We start from the raw sequence: 12390 nt of genomic DNA on the forward strand, positions 1-12390 counted from the left end.
GGCTCTGGCATAATGAGGTCCAAAACTCACAGGAATTATTCCAATTAAAGGTGTTGGAGACAAACTCAAATGCTATACTCCGAGGCATAAACATTCAGAGTTAACCTGACAATGAACTCCAGTGCACCTTTGTAGTTTAATTTGTGGGCATGCACAAGAGTACAACTTTCATTAGGACACTCTCAGTACAACCCCTAAAAAAAAGTCTGCACAGGTCAAACATCCCACCTCTGAATCATGCCTCTGTCACAGATGGGATCTGAACCTTGGTCTCCTGCATGGAAAATGAACATCTTAGCCATTAGGCATAGAGGAAATTTCCACTGATTTTGAAACCACATGCAGGGATACCTCATCACCATCACGAGAGGGTGAGTCTGACTCAACTCTGCTTAACCTCCCCCTTATAGAGGTTTATAAAGGTTTATAAAATCAGGTAACTTTCCCGAATATTCCAGGTTTCCAGCATTCCAGTTTGGATAATTGTGGAAGATCCTGCTTATACCCTCCTGATTTCGGGAATTTTCCTACCAGGTTTTCTGAAAAACCAGGGAATTATGTGAAAGTTAGACGATTTTTGCAACCCTACCCTTACCTCACTCAAATCTCAATCATACACGCCTCTCTATAGTTACTTTATTTAATAATACGTTATTTTCATTTCATGGATCATTGTTTATCAACACAGTTAAACAATGATCCACTATCATCACTGCTAAATTATTATCCAGGGTCAACACAGCTAAATTACAATCCACTATCAATATAGACACATCTTATATGCTAACTGCTTGTTTCAGAAATGTTGCATTGAATTTAAAATTCAAATCAGGCCTTTGATAAGACCTTCCTAAGATGTGAACTGAAAAGAAGAGGTGTTATGGCACCATACAACCTTGATACTGTAACAGCAACTTATTTATCTATCACCTTCTCCGAAGGGCCCATTGTTTCTATGATAAATAGTCGGGCAACAAGTAAGTGTTCAATAGTTTAATCTGTCCAAATAGCAGCCGCACAAACTTTAATGGCACAACAAGTTCCAACTCCATCTTTCACGTGAATCCCTCCTCTGGGAACAGTATTCTCCCAAAAAATGGTCCAACAAGATCTCTACGGCGATGCCATAATAAAAGTCACAGATTACAAACCATACATTTCTGATTACAAAACATAGGCATCTTATTGCAAAAGAAGAGCTACAGTCGCCCCCTCCTACAAAACAAAATGTTCCTGTTTATATTACCTCAACAGAAGCAGCTAGACTGTGCAGGAGAAATAACTGTCTACTTGGTAAAATGTAAACAACATGTAAAAACAATACCAGTAACATACACATTACAACAATAATGAAATTGTATGCAAGAACAGCCCAAACTCTAGTGGATCATGTGCTGTGTAGCCTTATTTAGAATGGTTAAGATATAGGAGATGTTGTACCCACTGTGACTATTAAAACCTACCCTAACCAAAAACCGTGGATAGATGGCAGAATTCGCACAAAACTGAAAGTGCAAACCACCGCATTTAACCATGGCAAGGTGACTGGGAGTATGGCAGAATACAAACAGTGTAGATATTCCATCCGCAAGGCAATCAAACAGGCAAAACATCAGTACAGAGACAAAGTGGAGTCGCAATTCAATGATTCAATCACGAGACATATGTGACACGGTTTACATACAATCACAGTCTACAAAAGGAAAACTAGCCACGTCGCTGACGTCTTGCTTCCAGACAAGCTAAACACCGTCTTCGCCCACTTTGAGGATAACATAATGCCACCGATGCGGCCCGCTTCCAAGGACTGTGGGATCTCCTTCTCCGTGGCCGATGTCAGTAAGACATTAGGGGAAGGGGAGAAGGGCCGGTTTTGACACCTTAATACTCGGTTGTAAATTAGACAGGAGGTGAGTCTCACCCTTTTCACAAAGGCCTGGGCTACCGGCCCAGAGGGCATCTCAAGCCGCGTCATCAGAGCGTGTGCAGACCAGTTGGCTGGTGTGTTTACAGACATATTTAATCTCTCCCTATTCCAGTCTGCTATCCCAATATGCTTCAAGATGGCCATCACTGTTCCTGTACCCAAGAAAGCAAAGGTAACTGAACTAAATGACTATCGCCCCGTAGCACTCATTCCTGTCATCATGAAGTGCTTTGAGAGACTAGTGTCATGACTCTCCTTGCTGAGGATCAAAGAACCATATCAGCTTGGTAAATAGCTGACAACAGCCAGACCCTCTTACCCACAGAAGAGGGAAAGGGGGGTGGGCCGGTTTTGGCACCTTAATACTCGGTTGTAAATTAGACAGGAGGTGAATCTCACCCTTTTCACAAATGCCTGGGTCCAACAGAGATACCAGAAGAAGACCTTCAACACGTAAATACATGTATTACTTCTCACCCAAAAGAGCGGCAGTTTGGGGCAAGGTATTAGGGTTACTGTGAAAGTAGTTCCCAAAAGTATCCAATTGATACTTCTCTCTCGCTCTTGAACTCTCCATCTTGTGTAACGAGTGTCATATTGTGTTAGTCCGCTAGGGATCTGTCATCGTATTAAGTTTCTAACCAATAACCTATACCGTGTGTGTGTATCCTGTGTTATCATTTAGTTTGTTCGTAGATAAATAATCAAAATCTATTTGTGTGTTATGGAACGATCAGTAAGACTCGGGTTTGTGCAGATTCAAAAAGTATGCAACGTTCAGAATGAGACTGATATGAGGTAATTCATTAATAAGTGACTGTTATCGATATACAGTTGAAGTCGGAAGTTTACATACACTTAGGTTGGAGTCATTAATACTCGCTTTTCAACCACTCCACAAATTTCTTGTTAACAAACAAGTTTTGGCAAGGCGGTTAGGACATCTACTTTGGGCATAACACAAGTCATTTTTCCAATAGATTATTTAACTTATAATTTACTGTATCACAATTCCAGTGGGTCAGAAGTTTACATACATTAAGTTGACTGTGCCTTTAAACAGCTTGGAAAATTACCCAAAATTATGTCATGGCTTTAGAAGCTTCTGATAGGCTAATTGACATCATTTGAGGTGTACCTGTGGATGTATTTCAAGGCCTAGTGTCAAACTCAGTGCCTCTTTGCTTGACATCATGGGAAAATCAAAAGAAATCAGCCAAGACCTCCGAAAATAAATTGTAGACCTCCACAAGTCTGGTTCATCCTTGGGAGGGAAAAAAAAAACCTGTGGCGGACTGGACTAGCATCGAATAATCCCCACGATATGCAACATTCACCAATACAAGCAGTCAGTCAGTAAAGCAAAGGCTAGCTTTTTCAAACAGAAATTTGCATCCTGTAGCTCTAACTCCAAAAGTTTTGGGACACTGTAAAGTCCATGGAGGATAATAGCACCTCCTCCCAGCTTCCCACTGCACTGAGGCTAGCTAACACTGTCAAAACCTAAGGCTTGCCATGCTTTCCTCCTGGCTACCCCAACCCCGGTCAATAGCTCCACACCCCCTGCAGCTACTTGCCCAAGCCTCCCCAGCTTCTCCTTCACCCAAATCCAGATAGTAGATGTTCTGAAAGAGTTGCAAAACCTGGAACCGTACAAATTAGCTGGACTAGACAATCTGGACCCTCTGTTCCTAAAATTATCCGCTGCCATTGTTGCAAACCCTATTTCCAGTCTGTTCAACCTCTCTTTCGCATTGCCCGAGATCCCTAAAGATTGGAATGCTGCCGCGGTCATCCCCATCTTTAAAGGGGGTGACACTCTAGACCAAAACTGTTATAGACCTATATGCATCCTGCCCTGCCTTTCTAAAGTTTTCCAATGCCAAGTTAATAAACAGCTCACTGACCATTTCGAGTATCTTCTCCGCTGTGCAGTCCAGTTTTTGAGCTGGTCACGGGTACACCTCAGCAAAGCTCAAGGTACTAAACAATATAATAACCGCCATGGATAAAAGACAGTACTGTGCAGCTGTCTTCATCGACCTGGCCAAGGCTTTCGACTCTGTCAATCTTGACTCAACAGCCTTGGTTTCTCAAATGACTGCCTTGCCTGGTTCACCAACTACTTCTCAGACAGAGTTCAGTCTGTCAAATCAGAGGGCCTGTTGTCCGGACCTCTGGCAGTCTCTATGGGTGTGCCAGAGTGTTCAATTCTCGGGCCAACTCTTTTCTCTATATATGTCAATGATGTCGCTCTTGCTGAGGGTGATTCCCTGATCCACCTCTACGCAGACAACACCATTCTGTATACATCTGGCCCTTCTTTGGACACTGTGTTAATTAACCTCCAAACGAGCTTCAATGCCATACAACACTCGTTCCGTGGCCTCCAACTGCTCTTAAACGCAAGTAAAACCAAATGTATGCTTTTCAACCTTTCACTGCCCGCACGGCTAGCATCACTACTCTGGACGTTTTTGACTTCGAATATGTGGACAACTTCAAATACCTACAGTGCCTTGCGAAAGTGTTCGGCCTCCTTGAACTTTGCGACCTTTTGCCACATTTCAGGCTTCAAACATAAAGATATTAAACTGTATTTTTTTGTGAAGAATCAACAACAAGTGGGACACAATCATGAAGTGGAATGATATTTATCTGATATTTCAAACTTTTTTAACAAATCAAAAACTGAAAAATTTGGCGTGCAAAAATATTCAGCCCCCTTAAGTTAATACTTTGTAGCGCCAAATTTTGCTGCGATTACAGCTGTAAATCGCTTGGGGTATGTCTCTATCAGTTTTGCACATCGAGAGGCTGAAATTTTTTCCCATTCCTCCTTGCAAAACAGCTCGAGCTCAGTGAGGTTGGATGGAGAGCATTTGTGAACAGCAGTTTTCAGTTCTTTCCACAGATTCTCGATTGGATTCAGGTCTGGACTTTGACTTGGCCATTCTAACACCTGGATATGTTTATTTTTGAACCATTCCATTGTAGATTTTGCTTTATGTTTTGGATCATTGTCTTGTTAGAAGACAAATCTCCGTCCCAGTCTCAGGTCTTTTGCAGACTCCATCAGGTTTTCTTCCAGAATGGTCCTGTATTTGGCTCCATCCATCTTCCCATCAATTTTAACCATCTTCCCTGTCCCTGCTGAAGAAAATCAGGCCCAAACCATGATGCTGCCACCACCATGTTTGGATGGTGTGTTCAGGGTGATGAGCTGTGTTGCTTTTACGCCAAACATAACGTTTTGCATTGTTGCCAAAAAGTTCCATTTTGGTTTCATCTGACCAGAGCACCTTCTTCCACATGTTTGGTGTGTCTCCCAGGTGGCTTGTGGCAAACTTTAAACTACACTTTTTATGGATATCTTTAAGAAATGGCTTTCTTCTTGCCACTCTTCCATAAAGGCCAGATTTGTGCAATATACGACTGATTGTTGTCCTATGGACAGAGTCTCCCACCTCAGCTGTAGATCTCTGCAGTTCATCCAGAGTGATCATGGGCCTCTTGGCTGTATCTCTGATCAGTCTTCTCCTTGTATGAGCTGAAAGTTTAGAGGGACGGCCAGGTCTTGGTAGATTTGCAGTGGTCTGATACTCCTTCCATTTACTCCTTCCACTTCCATTATCGCTTGCACAGTGCTCCTTGGGATGTTTAAAGCTTGGGAAATATTTTTGTATCCAAATCCGGCTTTAAACTTCTTCACAACAGTATCTCGGACCTGCCTGGTGTGTTCCTTGTTCTTCATGATGCTCTCTGCGCTTTTAACGGACCTCTGAGACTATCACAGTGCAGGTGCATTGATACGGAGACTTGATTACACACAGGTGGATTGTATTTATCATCATTAGTCATTTAGGTCAACATTGGATCATTCAGAGATCCTCACTGAACTTCTGGAGAGAGTTTGCTGCACTGAAAATAAAGGGGCTGAATAATTTTGCACGCCCAATTTTTCAGTTTTTGATTTGTTAAAAAAGTTTGAAATATCCAATAAATGTCGTTCCACTTCATGATTGTGTCCCACTTGTTGTTGATTCTTCACAAAAAAATACAGTTTTATATCTTTATGTTTGAAGCCTGAAATGTGGCAAAAGGTCGCAAAGTTCAAGGGAGCCGAATACTTTCGCAAGGCACTGTAGATATTTCATTAAAAATCAGCCAATTCCAGCTACAATAGTAATTTACAACATTAACAATATCTACACTGTATTTCTGATCAATTTGATGTTATTTTAATGGACAAAGAATGTGATTTTCTTTCAAAAACAAGGACATTTCTAAGTGACCCCAAACTTTTGAACTGTACTGTATATTTGGGCTCTCGAGTGGTGCAGCGGTCTAAGGCACTGCGTCTCAGTGCTAGAGGCGTCACTACAAATCAAAAAATCAAATCAAATGTATTTATATAGCCCTTCGTACATTAGCTGTACAGTGCTGTACAGAAACCCAGCCTAAAACCCCAAACAGCAAGCAATGCAGGTGTAGAAGCACGGTGGCTAGGAAAAACTCCCTAGAAAGGCCAAAACCTAGGAAGAAACCTAGAGAGGAACCAGGCCATGTGGGGTGTCCAGTCCTCTTCTGGCTGTGCCGGGTAGAGACTTTAGACCTTCGATTCCAGGCTGTATCACAACCGGCTGTGATTGAGAGTCACATAGGGCGGCACACATTTGGCCCAGCATCTTACTTGTTAGTTTTTAGCCTTGGTAGGCCGTCATTGTAAAGAATAATTTGTTCTTAACTGACTTGTCTTGTTAAATAAAGGTTAAATAAATAAACAGTGTTGGAAAAAGTACTCAATTGCCATACTTGGGTAAAAGTAAAGATACCTTGATAAAAATGACTCACCTAAAATTTAAAGTCCCCCGGTAAAATACTACTTGAGTAAAATAAAAAATATATATTTGGTTTTAAATATACTTAAGTATCAAAAGTAAATGGAATTGCACAAATATACTGAAGTAAAAGTATAAATATTTTCAAATTCCCTGTATTAACAAAAACCAAACGGCACAATTCCTTATTTTTTGTTATTGATGGATAGCCAGGGGCACACACCAACACTCAGACATCATTTACAACCGAAGCATTTTTGTTTAGTGAGTCCACCAGATCAGAGGCAGTAGAGATGACCAGGGATGTTCTCCTGATAAGTGTGTGAATTGGACCATTTTCCTGTCAAAATGTAACAAGTTCTTTCAGGGAAAATGTATGGAGTAAAAAGTACAAACTTTTCTTTAGGAATGTAATGAATAAATAGTCAAATACAGATACCCCAAAAACTACTTAAGTACTTTACACCACTGTAAAAAAAATTTTTTAAAAAATTAAATACAGTATATTAGTGAATTGGGTCGTCAGGTCTTGTTTGTCATTTGTTATCTTCTGAAGTCCCTTCCGTACAGATGAGCAGTTGTTGGTGGAGAATTGTTTTTCTAGCAGCTCCTTATATTGTCGTTTGACTTCCATTATGTTTGTTCAGTAGGTGTTTTGCCACCATATATTGGTCATTGTTGCTGCTCCTATGTGCCCCTTACTTGGCAGAGTGAAGGCCTCTCACCTCTGCATTGAACCAGGATTTATGATTGTTGGATGTGACAAAAGTGCTGGTTGGAATGCAGTTTTCCTCGCAGACACTGATGTAAGATGTTTCCCTGTCTGTGTAGTCATGTATGTTGGTATTGTCTTCTTTGAAATTGTCCTAATCGTTGGAGTCCAGGCAGTCCTCTAAAACCTTGTGGCTGACATCCTTGTAGGGATTTTCACCTAAACTGTATTTGCTATGCCCAGCTAAAAGACAGTATAATGAGGGCCATGAAGATTAGGCTAGTAAACCTTTATATCCATGTAAAGGTGGAGAACTGTAGAATATAGTGGACTGGTACATATTTGTGTGATACTTACTGAATTTTCACAGCACAGGCTCATCACACACATCTGTTATTGTTTTTCATCTGGCTGTTCACCCTTTGAATATTTTAAAATTATTGTTTCAAACAGAGGGTTCAGGGTTATTTGTCTTATTATGAAGTTATGTAGAGCAATTGTAAAATAAAAAACAACATCCTCGTATTTTCAGGCACTAGTTTCATGACTTTCACTGTAGTGTTTTCCCCCGCCGGCGGACACGGACAACTCCCGAGAGCCAGGCACTTATTTTGGTACAACTTGTGTCCATCTAAGACAAACAAACACATCTCTATTGAAAATGTTCTTGCATTTGACCTTTTAAGATGTATAGTGGGATTGCCTCGCTCAAGACGCATTCAATGGTACAGTTCACTCTGCATTACACGGAAGTCAAGTTTATGAAACAAGCTGGTATACTACCGCTTACATCCATCGGATTGGAAGCAGCTAACTGAATCCAGACATATGTCAAACATATGTCAGACTTTTTGTTTTGTTTAAACAGCTTATTCGTTTTTGCCAGCGCAAGAGGTTTAACTCCCCAAAGGCCTCAATGGTCCATTTCTTCACTGTATGTTTGACAGGCTTGCAGGTTTTTCGTTCCTGTCTGTATGAGGGAATGAGTTGGATCATCACATACTCATACTTTCCGAGAGTGGCGTGGTGTGCCCCTTTAATGATGCTGTAACAATGGTCGAGATTTTCCCATTCTCTTGTGGGGCATTTTGCCCGTTTTTTTTAAATCTGGGCAGATCGTAGCTCAGACTTTTGTGGTTGGAAACCCCTAGAATGATGAATGCAGAATTCAGGTATTTCCTTTCCTCCTCTGTAACTTTGACATCCAGAAGCTGTCGTGTCATCTGCGCACAGGCTTGCTGTGGTATGTACACACCAGCCAGTGAATGATGTGCTGCAAAGTAAGTTTTATAATTCTGAATTCCTCCTGTAGATAGCTGGCTATGCATCGATGGGGGCACAGTGAGCTCATGTCATGCCTATGTAGTAGACATGAGCCGTTCATGATCACGTGAGGAGGTAGCCTCGCCTGCGAACTTCAAAACCTGTGTCTGCCCTCAGTCCAAGGGGGAATTTCCTGAATTTCCTAAAGATGTTGGTTGCTCACATGGGAGACCCGGGTTCATATCCTGCCTATTACAATGGCACCCCATGTTGGGCACTCTCTCATGGGGGAGGAGGTCAAAGGGGGGGTAAATATAGCGGACATGAGTCGTCATTATCACGTGATGAGATAGCCCTGCCTGCAAACTTCAAAACCAGTGTCTACTCTCAGACCGGGTTCATATCCTCCATGTTACGTCACTAAAGGTGTGAATGGCTAGCTAGCTAGTGGCAGTATTGTCAAGTATGCTGTCATCAAAACACATTGTTTGGACTGTATGAAGCAGGGCTCTCCAACACTGTTCCTGGAGAGCTACATGTTGCAATTGCAACATCAACTACTTAGTTACCTGACCAACTACCAATCAAAAAAACATAATAATAATATAGCTCGCTGTTACCGTAGTCTGCACACATTGAGGAGTGACAATAATGATGAATCCTTGATTTTGGTTAAATGTATTTTGTATTAAATAATTGTAAGATTTTGGTTGGTTCCATTGAAACATTGTTAAAGTACAGTATTTCTCACATGTTGGTATTTTGAGTTTATCTCTATAATTATATTGTTTATATTTTTTAAAGTATTGTTTGTGCATTGCCAGTCAGGGGTGCCAGTCATTTTGGAGCACACTGTATCATAAGGCTTTATATAAATGGCCTGGACTTCATAGTTTACAGGCCACATCAGGCCTGCAAGTAGGGTTGAAAAATTCCCCCAACTTTCCCGAAAAAATCTTCCAACCAGGATTTCTGTAGGACCTTGGAAATTTACCAGAATTTTGCAAGACTAACTATAAGTGATGTGTAATTCGTATTGGAATCTAGCCAGCCTATCCAACAGTTGAAATGTTTTATTCACTCACAACCTGCATTTAAAATGACTGCCAGGGTTAATAACAGTGAGAGGAAACTACCTAAGCCATTTAAACTGGAACAACCATTTCAGTTGCACAAATTCAATGATTAGATTAGTTTAGAATTTTTTTAAATCTTTGTGTAACATTAAATTTAATCAATCAATTACTCAATGTGCATGCACCCAGAACCACAACAAACATCTATGTTGTAAGTCTAATGACTTTACCTTGCAAAAAGTCCTGTGATTGTGCAAATCTCTCTTTTGGGGCATTATTATTTGTCATTTTTTTCACATTGTTACATTTTAACATCAAATTCTTACAAAATACACCATTGATGTAGACCTGGACAGTATATGTTATCAAGCAGTATTGTACATTACTACACTTGTTAAAGACATTGTGTCGCCATTGAGCCACTAGAGGGTGGTGTTAAATAACATCTGGATTGATTCATGACGTCCTCAAAATGTACTTTACTTTTAGAATACTTACATACTATTTATCATTAAATAACATGGAACAAACACAGACTTTGGTCTTTGGAATGTACATCCCAAAATGACTAAAATGTCTTTATAACAAGCTTATGCCTTTGGCAATTAACATGTCATTCATTATACAATCCAATACAGCCAAATCATGCTGTATCAACACCACATTCTGAATCAACACCAAATGTATCTTTAATAACAACAGCTAACTGAGATAAGTAATGTAAGTGTATTATGAAAGAAACAATTACAACAACAGTATAGTTTGAAAATAACATTATCAAATCTGTGTTTGACAAACTTTTGAATAAAAATGTAGGAACTATAAACGCCTTAACTTTAGAGTTAAAACATGTTTAGCTATCGCTTTGAACCATGGATAAAAGAAAGCATAAATTATTGGATTAATTAAGGAATTAAGAAATGGCAGTAAGAGTAAGTAAGTTAATGACTGTAGAAAAAAAAAATGTAGAAAAAAAATTGAAATCCAACAAGATAGATAGGTGAAAACTACAATAGATAGAGTTTTTGCTGCTTTTCTCTCAGTCTTATTCACCAGTACAGTTTTAACACCAGACTTGGTGGCAGCCTCTTTTGAAAATATCTTTCTGGCCTGTGATCTGGCGACGACAAATATTTTGAAATAAAGTGTTATAATAATATAGCATGGGACAACCATTATAATTACAAAATCAATGGTTTTACTCCAGTTAAATCCTTCAAAAATAAAACATTCTTCAAAACACATTTTGGGTACCTGTAGAGTGACAGAGTTATTTGAAATAGCAGCATTGTATATGCTACACCAACACCAGGTAATCAATATCCAACAGATAATTCTTGGTATTGTTATTTTTGAGTGGTACAACAAGGGATAACACACAGCTACATAACGGTCAATAGATATCAAAACCAAATTGCCCAGAGATAAAGAAATAATTAAGTAACCGATGAAGAGAAAAAACACACAGAAATATTTCCCAAAAACCCAGCATGATTCCATTACTGCCACAGTCACTACTGGTATCGCAATTAGTCCCACCAGGAAATCTGTCACAGCCAGAGAGAGGATGAGCAGGTTGGTTGGAGTGTGGAGCTGCTTGAAGTGATAGATCGAGATGATCACCAGTATGTTCAAAAATACTGTAACCGCTGAAATTAATGAGAACAAAATGTACAGTGTTATGTATATAGATGTCGATAGCGAAGCCTTCCTGCAAGAAGAGTTATGAAAACAGTGTTTAGCATCTTTGTGTTGCTCCATTTGTAAGAAAGGGTAAAAATTCTGAGGTCCTGCTCCTGTTTGATCCTTTGTATGACCCTGTCAGGTCACCCTTCTGACAGACTATGAGCTCTGCCTCTCTATTTATCCCTGCGTGACTGAGGGAAACTCCCCCCTGGAAAAAAATAGTATGGTCTATGTTTTGGTGACTCAAAGGCTATTTGACATGGGAAATAGGATGACTGTTTTGGGTGATGTCAGTGCTCAGCTTGGACTTCACACTACTTCACAACCTCAAAAGACATGACGGGACGGCATGTCAGTTAGCCAGTGTATAGGAATGTTGACAGTAGGGATGTTAATAAGATGGCATAACCTCATGGTATATGCACTAATGAGCAAGTAAAATCTAAATTAATAGTGCCATTATAGGAAAATTCAACATACAGTGCATTCGGAAAGTATTCAGACCGCTTCCCATTTTCCACATTTGTTACGTTACCGACTTATTCTAAAATTGATAAAACACATTTTACACACAATATCCCATAATGACAAAGTGAAAACAGGTTTGTATTAATTTCTGCAATTTTACTACAAATACCTTATTCACGTAAGTATTTAGAAAATTTGCTATGAGACTGGAGACTGGGCTTAGGTGCATCCCGTTTCCATTGATCATCCTTCAGATGTGTCTACAACTTGGGAGTCCATCTGTGGTAAATTCAAATGATTGGACATGATTTGGAAAGGCACACATCTCTCTATATAAGGTCCCACAGTTGACAGTGCATGTCAGAGCAAAAACCAAGTCATGAGTTTGAAGGAATTGTCCGTAGAGCTCAGAGACAG

The 12390-nt window shown here is 40.0% G+C and overlaps 1 protein-coding gene across 1 annotated transcript; it reads right to left on the reverse strand.

Annotated features, from left to right (window-relative positions):
- Positions 1-235: 235 nt before the first annotated feature.
- LOC139422417 (trace amine-associated receptor 13c-like) lies at positions 236-11843 on the reverse strand. The gene is made up of 3 exons (XM_071173604.1): positions 11829-11843; positions 11074-11574; positions 236-274 (listed from the first exon to the last, which is right to left on the reverse strand). Exons 1-3 carry the CDS (start codon positions 11841-11843, stop codon positions 236-238), a joined length of 555 nt encoding a protein of 184 aa, XP_071029705.1.
- Positions 11844-12390: the final 547 nt, after the last annotated feature.

This window comes from Oncorhynchus clarkii, chromosome 12, assembly GCF_045791955.1.
Source record: "Oncorhynchus clarkii lewisi isolate Uvic-CL-2024 chromosome 12, UVic_Ocla_1.0, whole genome shotgun sequence".
NCBI lineage: Eukaryota > Metazoa > Chordata > Actinopteri > Salmoniformes > Salmonidae > Oncorhynchus > Oncorhynchus clarkii.

Excerpts from the sequence above, each read along its gene's own strand:
- LOC139422417 (XM_071173604.1), bottom strand. Across the intron at positions 275-11,073 it reads ATAACTCTGTCACTCTACAG|GAGACCAAGGTTCAGATCCC; the intron begins GTACCCAAAATG and ends TTTTCCATGCAG.